This window comes from Cicer arietinum, chromosome 1 (genome assembly GCF_000331145.2).
Source record: "Cicer arietinum cultivar CDC Frontier isolate Library 1 chromosome 1, Cicar.CDCFrontier_v2.0, whole genome shotgun sequence".
Lineage (NCBI taxonomy): Eukaryota > Viridiplantae > Streptophyta > Magnoliopsida > Fabales > Fabaceae > Cicer > Cicer arietinum.
Genome location: NC_021160.2, coordinates 4,378,761 through 4,396,705, shown reverse-complemented (window position 1 = coordinate 4,396,705; position 17,945 = coordinate 4,378,761). Strand labels below are relative to the sequence as shown.

General features: G+C 32.8%; 3 protein-coding genes across 7 annotated transcripts; 2 read left to right on the top strand and 1 right to left on the bottom strand.

The window, feature by feature from the left end:
- The first annotated feature begins 680 nt into the window (after nucleotides 1-680).
- On the top strand, nucleotides 681-1,954 carry LOC101494615 (uncharacterized). Its single transcript, XM_073365740.1, has 2 exons — nucleotides 681-1,242; nucleotides 1,736-1,954. The coding sequence occupies exons 1-2, from the start codon at nucleotides 816-818 to the stop codon at nucleotides 1,828-1,830; spliced, it is 522 nt and encodes a 173-aa protein (XP_073221841.1). The 5' UTR covers nucleotides 681-815; the 3' UTR covers nucleotides 1,831-1,954.
- A 918-nt stretch (nucleotides 1,955-2,872) lies between these two features.
- LOC101494614 (lipase-like) lies at nucleotides 2,873-7,985 on the bottom strand. Of its 5 annotated transcripts, none has more exons than XM_073364832.1 (11): nucleotides 7,742-7,985; nucleotides 7,564-7,652; nucleotides 6,850-6,929; nucleotides 6,242-6,307; nucleotides 6,052-6,099; nucleotides 5,843-5,910; nucleotides 5,082-5,154; nucleotides 4,843-5,004; nucleotides 4,100-4,294; nucleotides 3,581-3,669; nucleotides 2,873-3,368 (listed from the first exon to the last, which is right to left on the bottom strand). In XM_073364832.1, exons 2-11 carry the CDS (start codon nucleotides 7,628-7,630, stop codon nucleotides 3,146-3,148), a joined length of 1,071 nt encoding a protein of 356 aa, XP_073220933.1. In that variant the 5' UTR covers nucleotides 7,631-7,652; nucleotides 7,742-7,985; the 3' UTR covers nucleotides 2,873-3,145. The 5 variants fall into 5 exon arrangements, with proteins under 5 accessions (XP_073220933.1, XP_027186500.1, XP_004486051.1 ...); XM_027330699.2 differs by having other exon boundaries at nucleotides 7,564-7,640; XM_004485994.4 differs by having other exon boundaries at nucleotides 7,827-7,985.
- A 1,702-nt stretch (nucleotides 7,986-9,687) lies between these two features.
- LOC101494088 (ISWI chromatin-remodeling complex ATPase CHR11) lies at nucleotides 9,688-17,926 on the top strand. The gene is made up of 25 exons (XM_004485992.4): nucleotides 9,688-10,006; nucleotides 10,295-10,423; nucleotides 10,526-10,632; nucleotides 11,656-11,759; nucleotides 12,203-12,300; nucleotides 12,465-12,644; nucleotides 12,742-12,963; nucleotides 13,488-13,622; nucleotides 13,717-13,999; nucleotides 14,093-14,166; nucleotides 14,306-14,526; nucleotides 14,620-14,707; nucleotides 14,795-14,888; nucleotides 14,977-15,165; nucleotides 15,286-15,317; nucleotides 15,444-15,520; nucleotides 15,616-15,705; nucleotides 15,786-15,855; nucleotides 15,947-16,001; nucleotides 16,087-16,145; nucleotides 16,223-16,388; nucleotides 16,733-16,911; nucleotides 16,999-17,214; nucleotides 17,345-17,443; nucleotides 17,521-17,926. The coding sequence occupies exons 1-25, from the start codon at nucleotides 9,776-9,778 to the stop codon at nucleotides 17,536-17,538; spliced, it is 3,216 nt and encodes a 1,071-aa protein (XP_004486049.1). The 5' UTR covers nucleotides 9,688-9,775; the 3' UTR covers nucleotides 17,539-17,926.
- The last annotated feature ends 19 nt before the right edge of the window (nucleotides 17,927-17,945 follow it).

The window sequence follows — 17,945 nt, the reverse complement described above, 5'->3', positions numbered from 1 at the left end:
ACAGTTTATTTGGTTAAAATATTTTTCGTTATACTTTTAATCATGTGTTAATTTTATTTGCTAATAAAAAAAAGTCTTTAAGTAAATAATTGCCTTTATTTTTTAAAATAATAAAAATAGTAGATAACTGTTATATTTTCTCAGTCACAATAATTCACTTCAAAAATTTCATATCTTCTTATGAAATTAGAATCAACACATAATTAGAAAAAAAAAAAAAACGCCCAATTTTTACTAAAGTAACTAAAAAAACTTTTTACTAATAAAATACTTTTTAATTTAAAAAAAAAACTTATGGATCCATATTTTATAATTAGAAATCATTTCCATTCAAATTAGTGATAAATAAATGGAAACCTTATACTGATTTTTTGAAAACATATTCTAAAGAAATATTCATAACAACGTGTCAACTTAGCATTTTTTTATATTATTAGATGATAGAGTAGAAGTAATTTACAATAAAATTAATTTATCATTTCGTAAATTTGAATCACCAAACTCTCTAAAATAAAAGACAAGAATGATATTCACTTAAATATAATTAATCTCAATAATGGTAATTCTTGGTATAAAAGGGGAAACAGAAAAACAGACAAAACCTGCCAAATCAGTTTCCTAGAGTTGGTTAAATTACACCTAAGCACACCCATGCAAGCCTTATTTTGCTCCAACGCATATCAACCATATAACAACTTCACATTTCTCCTATATATTCAATACAGACTCATTCCACATTTCAATTTCAATCTCTTTCTCCTCATCGATTCACAAAAAAGAGACTAGAATATTAAATTAAATAATTAAATAAAAAAATGGGTTGTGGAAAATCAAAACATGATGTAGCTTCAGGAAACACCACCACCCTCCATCGCAAAAAATCAAGTGTCACCTTCAAAGAAGAACAAGAAAGTAAGACACAGACAAGTGACGTAAACAACAATGTTGACAATAATGTAAGTTCAGTTGTGGAAATGGAAGAGAAGGAAAATGAAGTTGGCGTTGAAGAAGGTGATAAGGAAGAAGTTAATGATGTTGAAGATGAAGTTATCAATGTTAAAGACGAAGAGAAGACAAATGATGAAGAAAAGAAGGAGGATGATGTTGTAGAGGGAACTTTCGATGAAGTTGAGAAAAATGATGATACATTGATAGAGAATAATGATGAGAAAATCAATTATGTTGAAGAAATTGTCGCTGTTGCCGAAGAAGAGAAAAATATTGCTGAAGAAAATAAAAAAGGTGTGTATAGATATAAAAAAATTACCAACATGATTCTTAAAAATCTCAAACGCGGATCAAATTATTCTTTGTAGAACAATTTGAGTAAATACACAAAAAATTAGTTTGACGAAAAAATACACAGACCATTTTGGTTATGAATAAAAAAAAGTATTTATCTGATTCTTATAAATATCAAATGTGAATCAAATAATTTTCAAGGACATTTGAGTCCTTGTTAATAATTAATTTCAATCACATTTAAAATTGTTAAGTATTAAATTTGTTTGAAGAATTCTTAATTATTAAATTGATTTAAATTTTAAGACAAAAAAATTGATATTTATTTTGTTTTTCAAAAACTAAATAGGTCTTTGTATTTATTGTCGGAGATCAATATGAGTTACATAGTTGTATATTTGTGCATAAATAAAAATATTTTTTAAGGATGAAATGGATCCTATAAAGTGTTGATTCTTAAATTTTTTAATTTGGTTTTCTCTTATGAGTACAGAAAATGTAAATGCAGAGGAAGATGTTTTGCCTACAGAAGAAGTTATAGAAGACACAAATGTTTCGACCACCGAAGCTAAAGGTGAAAATAATTAAGAAGATGTAGAGACACTAAAAAATCCAACAAACATGAAGATGTGAAACAAAATGTATAATATTATGAACAATTAGAATTAATATAGAGACTATAGGTTAAAATTTATTTGGAGAAAATATATTGTCATACTATCAAAAAATCATTACAATCATGAAAAATAAAAGTAAGATGTTATTCCGAATAAAAAAAGAATAAAGTAAGATATTAAATTTTCATGTTTTTTATAATACCACTAAATTTAATACTTAGTTGATACTCTGATGTAATATTTCAATTGCCCATATTAATTAGTTATATTATAATATAAACGTTTGTGCATTTGGAGCAACGTCATCTAAATTTAAAGTATTAATAATTTGTGAAATGTTTTCACGAAGTTTATTGATAAGAAATTTGATTAGCGTTGGTATTGAATATTGATGGTCATATGTTATGAAATAAATTTCTTACCAAATGAAGATAGTAAAAAAGAGAAAGAGACATTTTCTCCTATGACAAATATTTTTTTAAAAAAGTCAAATACTTAAATTATAGATGATGTAATAACTCTTGAATTTTGAGCACAGTTTTAAATAAAGGTGCATTCGGAGCAGTTTTTCAGAATATGGGAATATATCAATGTAACTTTAATTACAAACTATAGTTTAAAACCTTCAACAAAATAATGTTTTATAAGTGAAAAGAGAATAGAAAAACCAGTCAGTGTCAAAGAAAAAGAAGGTCGAAAAGTTGTAGACATGAGATAAGCTCATGATCTTGATCCAGCATAGCATTACATTCCGTTTATGTTTGCTTATTCATCTCAAAAACTTGCCAGGCGTATTCAATTTTGTACAATTTATAGGGTAGACTTGTGTTACGGGTGACTATTATTTCCTACCTACCCACTTCTCCAAAGTTCAAAAAGACTTGCAAAGTATTTCAAGTAATTGATATGATATAAATATCATCTCCAAACAAAAAGTTAACCCCTAATTGGTAAGGAAATATCATATGCACAGAAACAGAAAGCCGACCAAAAATAAATTAATAAGAGGAACAGAAAAATAATTTGGTAAAAATTAAACTTTTGAAAATACAATAGACTGGAATTCTTGAATTTGTAAGTGAAATTGTACACTTAACATCAATGCCAGGAATTAATATTCACATATACAAGGATGGGCATATACAAGACTATATACACAATCTCCTTCCGGTCACAGCTATTTCTGATAAAATTCTTATGCTGCCAGTTGGAAGGACCGTGAATAAAGAAGAAATTAGAAGTATAATGACCCCGCGATTATGTTGCATGAGATATCTCATGCCAATTCAATCAACATCAATGGTCTTTTCCTGATTGTCAAACTCCCTACTCAGTTTGAGAAGGGGAGTTGCAGGATCTCTAGATAAGATGAAGTTTCCTCTTAAATCTCTGATGCTAGTGCTCATAACATAAGAATCCATAACGATTCTGCATATTCCTGGTTCATCTGATCCCATGTCAACACCATAATAGACCATGTGGTCTATGATGCTATTCCCACTCACTGACCTGCAAAAAATAACAATTCAAATTTCGGCAGCATTATTGAGAATACTCACTTTTGAATATTGTCCAGGATCACTGCTATATGGAGAGCTGGAGATGGTTAAAACTTCCCCCAACCATCATCATAATACAAATTAAGAGATACGCCAAAAAAATCGTTCTCCTGGAATCCACTGCAGTGGCGAAGTTTACAAGAACTCTACATTTTGACTAACCTGCTGCAAGTTGGATCCTCACCAGATCCATCACAAATCTTCTCAACCGTGTACACAAGACTACCTAATCCAATGTTATAAAGCCATACCTGCAATCCACAACAACTTACGTTCTTGAAAATCTGTAAACCAAATTGAAAAAAAGTTCTGCAGGTATGCATATTTCCTGCTATATTTCCTGAAAAAAAGAGTCATGACAAAGCAAAATGACCAACATAAAATTATTGTGCAATTGTGTTGTCCAAGCAACAGACAAGAGAAGACAAGTAGGAAACTCTCACATTGTTGGGCATGCACAGAGTTGGAATCTCACATACTACTGTGTCACACCAAAATAGACACGCGAGCATCAAACTATAACGACACCAACAAAATAGCACACAGTATTTGTTTGTAATGCTCTAACTTTTTTTAAAAATTATTAGACGTGCAAATTTTATCACACAAACAAGCACATATATTTTAAGAATAACTGGTTTTGAAGTACAGATTTCATTACTTCATTATGCAATGCCTTACCTCTCTTGGGAAGTGTTGGTATGTCTTTTGCGGTAAATAGTAATAGTATGGAGGCAAATGAGGAACAATATCATGCTCATGTGTGACTCGGATTGTATTTGGAACTAGTTTGCTGTAGAGAGATGCAAAAACAGCATTCCCAATACGAGGTTGTCCAAATGTCATAACCTGAACATTTTTTTCTTGTTGATTTACCTGTAAGAAAGTACAAACAAACAATTAATTATGCATTCTCATATAACAGCGCAAATTTGTAGACTTTATTATGGACACTATTCTTATTAGTTTCTGGAGATTAATCAATAATTCATAAAAAAAATTATGAATTAGAGTGTCCATGAGCGGAGTAAGTTGAATTTTAGTTTTAACTTTGTCATTTTAACTTATTTGGCATTAGGGGTGGGAATAGGTCAGACCGCTCAACAGGGGCCTACGACAGGCCCAAGACTTTTTTTAAAATAGACAAGGCCTAGGCTTTTTTAGAATAACAACAACAAATATTTTCCTACTAAATGACCAATGCCATTGAGCTCTGTCAAAACAATAGACTTTCAGAAAAACCATTTATAGCATAGCTTTTTCTAATGGTGTCTCCTAAACAATATTAGCCTTTTCAACTCAAAAGGTACTTCTCTAACTACATCTTTGATCCATGTCAAAAAATATTTGTCAAACTTGTGCATAGCTGTCAATTGTAAAATACACATACTTTTTCCACAAAATGAGAGACAAGTTATAGTTACCGTTAAATCAAGTCCACAAAACGCAGCCATTGCCCCTCCCATTGAATGCCCTGTTGCTATAATTTTAATATCTCCATAAAACTTCTTTGCTCTTTCAACGGCCTCTAAAACAGCAGGACGTATTGTTGTATTGTGGTATGCCATATAAAAACCACGATGTACCTGGAGACAGTGGTGATATTTCAGAACGGACAATATTACAAAGCAAAAAGTAAGACTAAACCTTTCATGCCACACACCATTGCATCATCCATGTCTGGATAATTAATTTCATGCTGCTTCCAATATAAATCTTCGATCCAGTTCTGTAAACTGTATAAAAGCAATTTCAAACAAATCAGCTAAGAGTATAAATAAAGTATCTCAGAAGTGAGCCAAAAATCTGAAAGATTTAAAAGTGTTTTCCTTTTAAACATGTGTTTATGGACAAATGTTTTCTTCATGGTAAAATGATATGTCATCACGTTCTCGCGAAGGTCAATATAAAAGAGATTATGTTTTCTAAACAAACATAACAATGATTTACAAGATCCTAATCATGACTGTGAATGCTTTCTTCATTTATAGATATAATCTAGCCGCTGACCCTTTCAAACAGAACAAAATATGACATACAAGGTCTCAAACATAATCTTTTTACAAACACAGAAATGCATGGGTGAAGCAGGTAAAGCAGAAAATAACCCATTTTACTTTTTTTGAAAACATATTACTCATACAACTTAATCACTTATGCTCACTGCCTTCAGGAGAGTAATAATTTCATTCATAATAAATCAAATAAAAACAATTTCTTAGCTTATAATTATGTGCATGATGTGAATATATGTTCATACAAACTACACATGCATAAGTAAAAGTTATTTCTTGTTTCTAAAATATGCAGGCCTCTTGTTTATGCATACATATAACACTAAACTCCAATAGATCCATTTTAATGGTGGCTACAGAAACTTGGACCCAAATAACACACTAAATTTAAGCCCACAAGAAAATCGACCTGTGTTCATTAGTTCCTCTGAATGCAATGATAATAGCATGCGGATCATCGGCCACTCCAACAAACGCCTAGCATAGGACGTGATAATTACATAAGGACAAAGAGTACATTAATAGAATAGATATAATTAACGAGTAGAAAGAAAATAAAGATAATTAATTATTTCTATGATTTAAAGGAACATTGATCTGTGATCAGAGTTTACCAACCTGTAAGCAATGCTCGACATCAACAACCAACTCTATAATTTCAAATCCCTGTTTCCATTTAATAGATATTTAGACCAACTATTTTAAAAGAAGAGTCAAATTAGTAGAATACTAGAATGTGAATAATTCAAAACTCAATCACGACTTGAGTGAACAAGTAAAGCTAAATTAATGTTCACATTTTCAGCACCTTGGTCAAATCACCGCATCTAGAGCATGTCCAAGTAAAAAGTTGAGTCAAATCTGACAAGTATACCTGCAAGAACCAAACCTACTTCAGTCCTTGTATATAATTCATACAGAACTCCCACATGGTTTGCCTAGACCAAACAGGAGTTAAATCAAATGCATGTAATGAAACTTTAGATTCACTACATCATGCGAGCAAAATAACTTAAACTCTAAAGTCTATGCCATTGTGATAAAGTGCAATAATTGATAGTTTGGCTTGTTTTGGCTATGGCCTAGCTGGCCAGGATAGGGAATCTCTCCATTGGGATTGGCATGTGAGAAGGTCCCTCAATTATTAAATCATTTAAGTTGTGCTTTTCTTGTGCAAAACCATAATTAAAGACAGTGGTTTACCAGAGATTTAAAGAAGATATAGCTTGAAGTGGCATACTTAAAACCTATTTAAATAAAGCCAGGTTGAAACTTGAAATTTTCATTACAATCCTAGATTCCTGATCAACCCTCCATGATAATATTAGAATACAAATAATCTGCATATGCATAATGATTAAAATTCCTCTCTGTGTACTGCTTAGGTTAAACATTTCCAATTCCTAAAGAACTCACCGCAGAAGCATATTCCACTAATATTGTAGCAAGAGTATGATTGTACTGGGCAAGTTTACTTGTATGTCTAGCCTTTAGTTCTGCAATGAAAAATGCATCATTGGTATGCAAATGTGAAAGAACCACAATAACACAAGACTATGGTTCAGAATGTAATTTCTTCATATCACACGACTTCATATTTGTTCATCTATACTATAGAAGTATCTGCATACGTAAATCGTTCATTGACTTCTTCAAAAACAGAAAAAGAAACATCTCATCTATGAGTCATGCATTATTCAGACGGATACCAATAAAAGGACATACTTTGAAGTTGAATGGCCCACAATATTATCCCTATCTTTTAATTTGGTATTTTGCTATTGAATATGCACAGATAAATGTTCTAAAAACTTGAAAGATAAATTTCAAGATACCTAACCTAATTTTACACAGCAAAAATCACCAAACAAATTTTAAAGAGCAAAACATGCAAGGCCACACCCAAAAATATAATCTTCTAACTTTCAAAAGGGATTGTCAATCTTCTAACTATGTGCCCTATTTTCCAACACTCAGAATAAAAAGCTCCATTCCACAAACCAAACAAACAATATGAATCAAATTCAACAGCAAAACTAAACTAATCGAATGAATTGAAATATTACATAGAAACATATAACAAACAATATTATAAACCAAAGAGCATTAATGCAAAGTTCAACTTTTTACCTCTACCATCTGAAAAGGCAAAAAGGCATAACGATGTAACCAATATGAAGCACCAAGTTTTCCCCATACTATACACCCTGCAATTGAAACTACAGGAATACCGTAAGAAGAGAAAATACAAATTAATTTTCCGTGAAGAAAACGTCAATTACTTCAATAACAAAGTAGGTGCACGTACAATTCAAATAATCAAATAAATTAGGAGCAAAGTTCCAAAAAAAATAATAGAGTAATGTTTAGGAGAAAATTGAATAGTTTAATACGTGTGTAAAAGGAGCGCTTCGAAATGATAACTTTTTCCACCGCCGTGAAGGTTTTCCGGCGAAGGGGTTTTCCGGTGAGAAGGGGAAAAATGGAGAAGTCAAAGAGTCATAGAAATAACAATTTGGGGTTTGGGTTGGATGGGGAGAACAACAAGAAAGAACTAGCGTGATTACGACGTCGCTGGGGTTGATTTCGTCATTTCCGTTACGTATAGAACTCTTTACTAATTGTTTATTAATTAATAATTAATGGCTTATTAATTAACTATTTAGTAACTTATTGTTTACTGTTCTGTTGTATACGCGGATCGTATTGGAATCTTGTGTGTATATAGTTTCAGCTTTATCTTGTTTTTTCTTAAGCACTTCTTTCTGTATTGATTTTAGGAAATTATTTTATCTAGGACAAATTGGAGTATTAAAAAACCATGCCCTTATTGCGATAGATACAGGTATTTTGATGAAAGATAAAATTATACTAATGGAAATTTTCAATTCATGGATTGGATTCTGTAAAATTTATTTCGATTAAAACTTTATTAAATGGTGTAATATTGATATAAATTATATTGATGTAATTTGATCAATCTTCTTTTAAAAAATTACTCCTTTCCACTTTGAACGTAAGAAAAATATATACTACTTTTTTTCAAAACAAAAATACATTAATTTTTATGTAAAAAATAATTATCTATCAATAAATAATAATGGATAATACTTAGTCAGCAATAATAGTTGATCATATTTGTGATGTTAAAATTAATTAAATTAAAGTCTAACATTTTGTATGATATGATTGTTATGATTCATTAACGACGTAATTATATATCATTTATAGTGTATGTAAATGAGCTTCAAAAAATAAATTTTAAATTTAAAGAAAAATAAATTAAAATAACTTTCACCTAAATTTGTGTTTAAATTTTTTATTTTTTATAATGATGTGTAAATATATAATATTATTATTCACATGTTAAAATATTAAAACGTCACATTAATACGCGTGAGTAAGAATGTGATACCTCACACTAATTACAAATAGATAAATGAGTTTTTATAATAATTTATATATCTAAATTACCTTTATTTTCTCAAAAGACAAAACATCATCCATTTTATAAACTAAAAAAATACCTTACTCGACATATAATGTTATTTGTTAATCTTTTTTGTAGTTTAACACAAAATATAAGATTAGATCACATAATTCTCCATCACCTTTCAAGTCACTTGTTTTAATTGTAGAAGGTACATATTCTCTTATTTTTATGGATTAAATAAATCTTAGTATATCTTGCACTATTATAATATATATATTACCCAAAACTTAATTCATATCTCACCATTTAGATTTGCAATTATGATTTTTATCTTGATTTTTATATTTATAGAATAGTAATCTAAAATTCAGTTATAAAATAAATAAAATATAACAAAAAAGAAGTTAGGTAAAAAATATCGCAATACTCCTCATTGATTTGATCCTAACCAAAACTTGTCAATTACTTGATTCCATCCATTTAGTTTAGACATGCATATATGATAATATACATGCTAATTTTTTTGTAGTTTCTCCAATTTTGTATCAAAACAATTTTATTTTTTTGGCAACTATCAGAAACAACTAGTCTTCTATTATATTTAGTGGGCTTCATGAATTGATTTGGGCCTAAAGCAAAAAGAGTCCATTAATGACGGGCCTGGGTGTACACAGGTGGGAAAAATCCATTTTCCAAACCCATGGCGGGAAACACCGATTCCCTTCACGTTGTAACCCCACATTTACTTTCTTAATCGAACGGCTATAAACATCGCAATTACAACCATATTTTTCCCTAAATCTTATAACCATAGTAGTGACTTCAAAAATTAATTAATACATTAATTATTACAATCTTTCTTTGAGTTTTCTTTGCTTACAAACCCTTGAATTTGTAAATTGAGCATCCATGGCTAAACCTTCGAAACCACAAGCTTCTTCCGACGAAGCATTCTCCAATTCTTCGAGTTCATCGGAGGAAGAGCAAGTGAATGAACAGATAAACGAGAAAGAAGATGAAGAGGAGTTGGAGGCTGTAGCTCGTCCAGCTAGTTCGGACGACGATGAAGTCGCCGGAGATAATCCGCCGGACTCCGATGATGATCCTGCTGCTGCTGAAGACGGTGATGACGATGAACAGGTAGAACTATTTTTTTTGCGGTGTTGTTTGTAATCATTTTTTGCTTCGCTGCATACTACCCTAGGGTTTATGCTCTTTTTTTTTTTGCTCATGATTTGACCATGCATGTTTTGCTATCGAGATGTTTAGACGAATTTGAAGTTGAGTTTTGTTGACTTGACTTGACTTGAAAAATCGGTGAAGATATGCATGCTAGAGAGAGGAGGAGGAAGAGGAGAGAGAGGGAGGTTGGTTTTCTGTGTAAGATAAACAATGTGGTAACAAGTTATTTTTGTTGCGTGGCTTCAGGGAGAAGATAATGAAGTTCCTGCAATCAGCCAACGTGAGAAGGCTAGACTAAGAGAAATGCAAAAAATGAAGAAACAGAAAGTTCAGGAGATATTGGATGCTCAAAATGCAGCCATCGAGGCTGACATGGTACGTATAACTGTTATTACACTACTAAACTACTTTTTTTTATGTGTTATAATTTATGACACGGTTGTCAAGTATAATACCCTGATATATAATATAATTCAGAACAATAGAGGAAAGGGGCGTTTGAAGTATCTCTTACAGCAGACTGAGCTGTTTGCGCATTTCGCAAAAGGCGATCAATCCTCATCTCAAAAGAAGTCAAGAGGAGGGTATATTTCTAAGATTCATGCTTACTATACTATGCCATCATGATATTAACCTGTCTTTTTCTGTTATTGCTAAAAAATTGATTATATTTACTATTCACATTACACCATAAGTTATACCTTTATCATGTCAAAGTTTCAGGTTATTTTTTAACTAAAATTTCATATGCCAATGAAATTTTAGAAACGAACTAGCATTAAATAATTGATGTACAGATGGATTGGGTCTTCATTAAGTGATTCAGATCAACTAGCAGAGGCATTTATGTATTTATTTTAATGTAATTAAATTGTTAAAAGACTTCCAATTCAAATCAAATTTATGTAATTAAATTATTATATGTCATCAACCCTCATTTAATGTTCAAAATGTGCTTCTGATTGATAATTTTTTTAATCTATGCTGGTTTATGTTGTCAACTAGCAAGCTATAGCGGCGCTATAGCATAGTGGAATTTGATCAATCCGCTATTGCTCTGCGATATGCTATTTAGTACAAAGTGTTGTCAAATAGCAGCACTGTAGCGTAGCATAATTTGAACAAATTGTGATCTGCAATTGTATGTCATCAACCCTCGTTTAATGTTCGAAAAGTGCCTGTGTCAGTGATGGCAATAGCGGCGATATAGCCATATAGTACAAAGTGTTGTCAAATAGCAGCAATAGTAGCACTATAGCGTAGCATAATTTGAACAAATTGTGATCTGCAATTGTATGTCATCAACCCTCGTTTAATATTCGAAAAGTGCCTGTGTCAGTGATGGCAATAGCGGCGATATAGCCATATAGCATAGTGGAATCCAATCAATTTGCTATTGATCCACAGGATGCTATTTAGTACAAAGTGGTCAAATTGTGATCTGAGATATATATAGCATAGTAGCACTATAGCGTAGCGGAATTTAAATTAATCGCGATCTGTGATTGACAACAATGGTAAAGACTTTGGTTTTCAGTCAAATAGCTAAGAATTCTCACTGTTCAGTACAAACAAACTTATTTGACATTTAATATTGCCTGTTTTAGGGGTCGCCATGCATCAAAAGTGACCGAGGAAGAGGAAGATGAAGAGTACTTGAAAGATGAAGAAGATGGTGTTGCAAACACCCGTTTGGTGACACAACCATCATGTAAATGTTCTTTCTATGTGCTTATGTGCTTGCTTGCATGGTTTACACCATTATGTTTGCCTTTTAAATATTTTTAATTTTTTTTCCACATACGCGATGCATGTTTAATTTTCTGTCCTGCTCTTCGTCTATCGCCTCCTCTTCTATCTATATTTGAAAATTTGCATTTTAGTCATAATGTGGGATAAGGGTGTGCGTTGAAAGAATAAGTTCTCAGGGAACTTTTAGATATGCCAAATATTTGGCTTTTATTCTGATGGTAGGATTCAATGGACCATTCTTAAAATGCATTCTGGATTCTTCCCCCATGCTTTTACACCGTTCTCTGGTTGCTTTCTTGTTTACCGTCTAAAGATCTGATGGATTGCTGTTAAATCAACTTTTTTGTGGCCTTTTGATTTACATGTGTATCTTTATATTCGTGGTTAATATCTTTATTACAGGTATTCAAGGGAAGATGAGGGATTACCAATTGGCTGGACTAAACTGGCTCATACGTTTGTATGAGAATGGAATAAATGGAATTTTGGCTGATGAGATGGTATGTGTTTGATTTTGGGCTTGCAGATGTGCCTCATTGCATTAACTTTGTCACGTGTTGTTTGATAAACTGGGTTGATTTAGATGCCTTACTTAGAGGGTAGGGCATTGATGTTATTAATGAATTGATTTTTATTAATCATGACAAACAAACATGATTTGCAGGGGCTTGGTAAAACATTGCAAACTATATCTTTAATGGGTTACTTGCATGAATTCAGAGGGATCAAAGGTCCTCACATGGTGGTTGCTCCAAAATCAACTCTTGGGAATTGGATGAATGAGATCCGTCGCTTTTGTCCTGTTTTGCGTGCTGTAAAATTCCTTGGCAACCCTGAAGAAAGGGTATGACCAGCTCTGCTCGGTTTAATTATTTCGGCAATAGTAATAATTGATGCCTAATTATAACTCTTTTTGTCCTAACGATTTTAATTTGCTGCAGAGACATATAAGAGAGGATTTGTTGGTTGCTGGGAAGTTTGATGTTTGTGTTACAAGTTTTGAAATGGCTATCAAGGAGAAGTCTACTCTGCGTCGATTTAGTTGGCGCTACATAATTATTGATGAAGCTCATCGAATCAAGAATGAGAATTCATTGCTGTCTAAAACAATGAGGATTTACAACACAAACTATCGCCTCCTTATTACTGGCACACCACTTCAGGTATGATGTCATTTATGTCAATCAAATCAGATCTTCAAATGAAAGAACTGTTAGTAGTGTTGGAGAGTGTTGTGGCAATGTTAAATTTCTAAATGTGTCTATTTTTATCTATATTCATTTATTGCAGTAGGCCAGACCACATTTATTGCGATTACAGTAAGGAAAGAGTATTGTCCGTTCTTCCAGAACCTTTTTTATATGCTATACAACAATTTCATTATTGGCAAGGAAATTGCTTATATTTTTTGTTAACAGGCAAATGAGGTTGATTAACAGGATACAAGAATTAGATGATATGTAACCTTGCATTGGCTAAAGTCTTAGTACTATTATTTAGTGTTCATGTAACTTTGCCTTGGTTAAAGTTTTAGTATTGTTATTTACTGTTATTTTATTACTGGCTTTTACTTCTGTCTTGCAGCTTAAACTGCTGGATGATATGTTTTTCTGGCTTATTTGAATTGTGGATTATGATTCCTTTCTAGTATTTTTGTTTTTGTTCATGACCTCTTTTAATGGTGCAGAATAATCTTCATGAACTTTGGTCTCTTCTCAATTTTCTTCTTCCCGAAATTTTTAGTTCCGCGGAAACCTTTGATGAATGGTTTCAAATCTCTGGTGAAAATGACCAACAGGAGGTTGTTCAACAATTACATAAGGTAACTTATAGAACTCTCTTTTGATTGTTGTCTTGCCTTAACTCTTTAGTGTTAATCTGATGCATTGACATTTTCATTTCCTTTGTATATCAAGGTCCTCCGACCATTTCTCCTTCGAAGGTTGAAGTCAGATGTTGAGAAAGGGTTGCCCCCGAAAAAAGAAACCATTCTTAAAGTGGGCATGTCACAAATGCAGAAACAATATTATAAAGCACTTCTGCAGAAGGATCTCGAGGTCGTTAATGCTGGCGGAGAGCGGAAGCGCCTCCTGAATATAGCTATGCAACTACGTAAATGTTGTAATCATCCATATCTTTTCCAAGGTGCTGAACCTGGTCCTCCCTATACAACAGGAGACCATCTCATTACTAATGCTGGTAAGTTTTGTTCAGTTTAAGACATACTTTAGAAGTTTTTTCTGGGTTGATTAATAAAATGTGTAATTTGTTTTTGAAAAAAATCATTTGCAGGCAAAATGGTTCTGTTGGATAAGTTACTTCCTAAATTAAAAGAGCGTGATTCTAGGGTCCTTATATTTTCACAGGTTTGTTCTGATGGAATATGATTCTTGTCATTGACAATTGTGAAGTTCATATATTTTGCAACCCTTTGTAATAGTTCTCATTCATTTTTTTTTTCATTTTGTATTTTTTTCGGTGCTTAATTTCTGCTTTTTCCCCCAGATGACTAGGCTGCTAGACATACTTGAAGATTATTTAATGTTTCGTGGATATCAATATTGTCGCATAGATGGCAATACTGGTGGGGATGATCGTGATGCCTCCATTGATGCTTTCAACAAACCAGGAAGTGAGAAATTTGTGTTCTTATTATCAACCCGAGCCGGAGGTCTTGGTATTAATCTTGCTACTGCTGATGTCGTCATTCTGTATGATAGTGACTGGTCAGTATTTCAAACGGTTGTGGATGCACTTATCTGATTTGTACCTGTGCCATAATCATTATTGCTTGTTAATGGTTTGTGGTTTCACGACAGGAACCCACAAGTTGATTTGCAGGCTCAGGATCGTGCTCATAGGATAGGTCAAAAGAAAGAAGTTCAAGTTTTCCGTTTTTGCACTGAGGTTTGCAATTTTGAACTTTATTTGTCCATTCCATTTTTAATCACTGTGTATGTGTTAGTATCTCATTGCATCAGGGTTATGGTACAGTATACAATTGAGGAGAAAGTAATTGAAAGGGCTTACAAAAAGCTTGCACTTGATGCTCTGGTGATTCAACAGGGGCGATTGGCCGAGCAGAAGAGTAAGGATTTGCTGAGCGATATTTCTTGTCTCATTACTGGATGGGGTATCGTTTGTCTAACATTAGTTCCATTGGCTTATATGTGCAGCGGTAAATAAAGACGAGTTGCTTCAAATGGTTAGATTTGGGGCTGAAATGGTTTTCAGTTCCAAGGATAGTACTATTACAGACGAGGATATTGATAGAATTATTGCTAAAGGAGAAGAAGCAACTGCAGAGCTTGATGCCAAGATGAAGAAATTTACTGAAGATGCAATCAAATTTAAGATGGATGACAGTATGCAATTTATGACTATATTTTAGATTTGTAAACAACAATGGCTTTATGTTTACACGTTTTATGCTTTCAGTTTTTAATTAGTTTGGAGTTACTAAAATCTCTACTTTGTTTTTGTAGCTGCCGAATTATATGACTTTGATGATGAGAAGGTAAAGTTACATTTTATTGTGTCTTTGACAACTATTTTAATTTGCTTTATATCAATCTACTATCTCTTGCTCCCTTATCTATTATTTCACTACCATTGACAGTTCATTTTCCTTTTTTAAATAAAGGATGAGAGCAAACTTGATTTCAAAAAAATTGTGAGTGAAAACTGGATTGAGCCACCAAAAAGGGAGCGGAAGCGCAAGTAAGGAGTCCCTTACAAAAGTTTACATTTTATACATCCAGTTTTATTCAGCATATTTTTATGACATGATATGCTGGTTTGTTGGGTTCTTGTAGTTACTCAGAGTCTGAATACTTCAAGCAAACCATGCGCCAAGGAGGTCCCACTAAACCCAAGGAGCCTCGCATTCCTAGGATGCCTCAGCTGTAAGTTTCTACACTCCATTTTTCCTTTTACCATGAAGCTTCTGTTATTACTGATAGTTTTTTTGTTCTTCTGCCTCCAGGCACGATTTCCAGTTTTTCAACACTCAAAGGCTGACTGAGCTGTATGAAAAGGAAGTACGCTATCTCATGGTAAGTTTATTTAAAATGAATTTGCATATTTATGATTTTTAGGTTTAGCTTGTGTACATACTTTTCAGCACTTATTTAATGAAATTTTCAGCAAACACATCAGAAGAATCAGGTAAAGGACTCGATAGATGTTGATGAACCAGAAGGTACACGAGTATTCTGCAGACTTATGTTTTGACTTCTTTCTACATGTATATATTTAATTTTAATTATGATGTATTGAATATTTAGATATGGGAGAACAATTGACTGCTGAAGAGTTGGAAGAAAAGGAACGCCTACTTGAAGAGGTGAACAATTCCTCCCTTTTTGCAAACTAGACTTTCATATGGACCTTTTATTTAGTTTTGTTATCTGGTCAATATAGGGATTTTCATCATGGAGCCGAAAAGATTTTAATACCTTCCTCAGGGCCTGTGAGAAATATGGTCGAAATGATATTGAAAGTATTGCTTCTGAGATGGAAGGAAAATCTGAGGAGGAAGTTGAAAGATATGCAAAGGTCTTCAGAGAAAGATACAGGGAACTAAATGGTATGTTACAGCCAATGTGGGTGTGTCTGAAAAAAGCTTTTATTGTATATTTTTGAACACGGTATCAAAATACTTAGCCAAATCCAAATCAGTTTATATCTGATAATTGCAGTTATTTTTTTCAAAACTCAATTTAGGCTTTCATATAGCCAACAAACAACTTGTGTGGTTTGTATTTTGATATGGACTTATTTAGTGCTATGTTGAGATGAAATGCAGCATCTTTCTGTATCAGTTATTTTTATATGTTTGTGTGTTGATTTATCAATTGTAGCTTGAAATTAGTTTCTCATTGAAGTGTCAAGGCTCTGCCAAATTTGTTAAATTTGAATTGTTTTCTGCAGATTATGACAGAATAATCAAAAACATTGAGAGGGGGGAGGCTAGAATTTCTCGGAAGGATGAGATCATGAAAGCTATCGGAAAGAAATTGGACCGCTACAAGAATCCTTGGTTAGAATTGAAGATACAGTATGGGCAAAACAAAGGGAAGTTATACAATGAAGAATGCGACAGATTCATGGTAGGAACTTTATTTGTTTTTTCATTCCCACCACTGTCCTTAGTGAAAACCTTTTTCTTTCTCAGTTTTTCTGCTATAAATTTGCAGATATGCATGGTTCACAAACTTGGCTATGGGAACTGGGATGAGTTGAAGGCAGCATTTCGAACTTCACCCTTGTTTAGATTTGATTGGTTTGTTAAGTCTCGCACAACACAGGAACTGGCAAGGAGGTGTGACACTCTTATTCGGCTGGTAGAAAAGGAAAACCAGGAATACGATGAGAGGGAGAGACAAGCTCGCAAAGAGAAGAAACTTGCCAAGGTTAGTTTCTCTTCGTAAACCCAAAATCATTCTTGTTTATTAAAGTAAGTTTTCATTAGAATTTATCCTTGGTTTTTAATATTGCTTTCATTATGAATTTATCTCGTACTAAAGTTTGACAATAATTCAGAGCATGACTCCAACAAAACGGGCTTTGGCAAGACAGACTGAGAGTCCGTCTTCTGCGAAGAAGCGAAAGCAGTTAACTATGGATGATTATGCTAACACGGTGTGTATACTTGCTAAACATGTATTGTATTCTTTCTTGTTGCTTTGTTACTGAAGCAGACCATGCTATTGTTGCAGGGGAAGAGGAGAAAATAAATGGACATATGACCTAAATTGCAAAGGAGTGGTTGGGTTTTAAAAGGCTTGGCGATTTTGAGGTGTCCCAGACGTAACTTGATCATCAGTTTGAATAGGGTTTGAGACTATGCAGAAATCGGATGTTGAATGTATGTAAATCCACAAACAAATCTAATCGTTTAGGTTTTAACAGCTAGTTTAATGAATGTTGTAATTTGAAGTACACTATTTTGTACTAGTATTTATCCATTAGGCTAACGTTTTGAAAGCCGGGTTGGTCGAAATTGTTAGGGGAAAAGCCTCTAGGTTTTGACATCAATTGGTGGTTATGTACTCATGTAAGTAAAACTCTGGAGAAGAAGTGTTGTAAGATATCCTATAAAATGCATATTATTACTATTCTAGATGCAAGTGAATGATGAGAG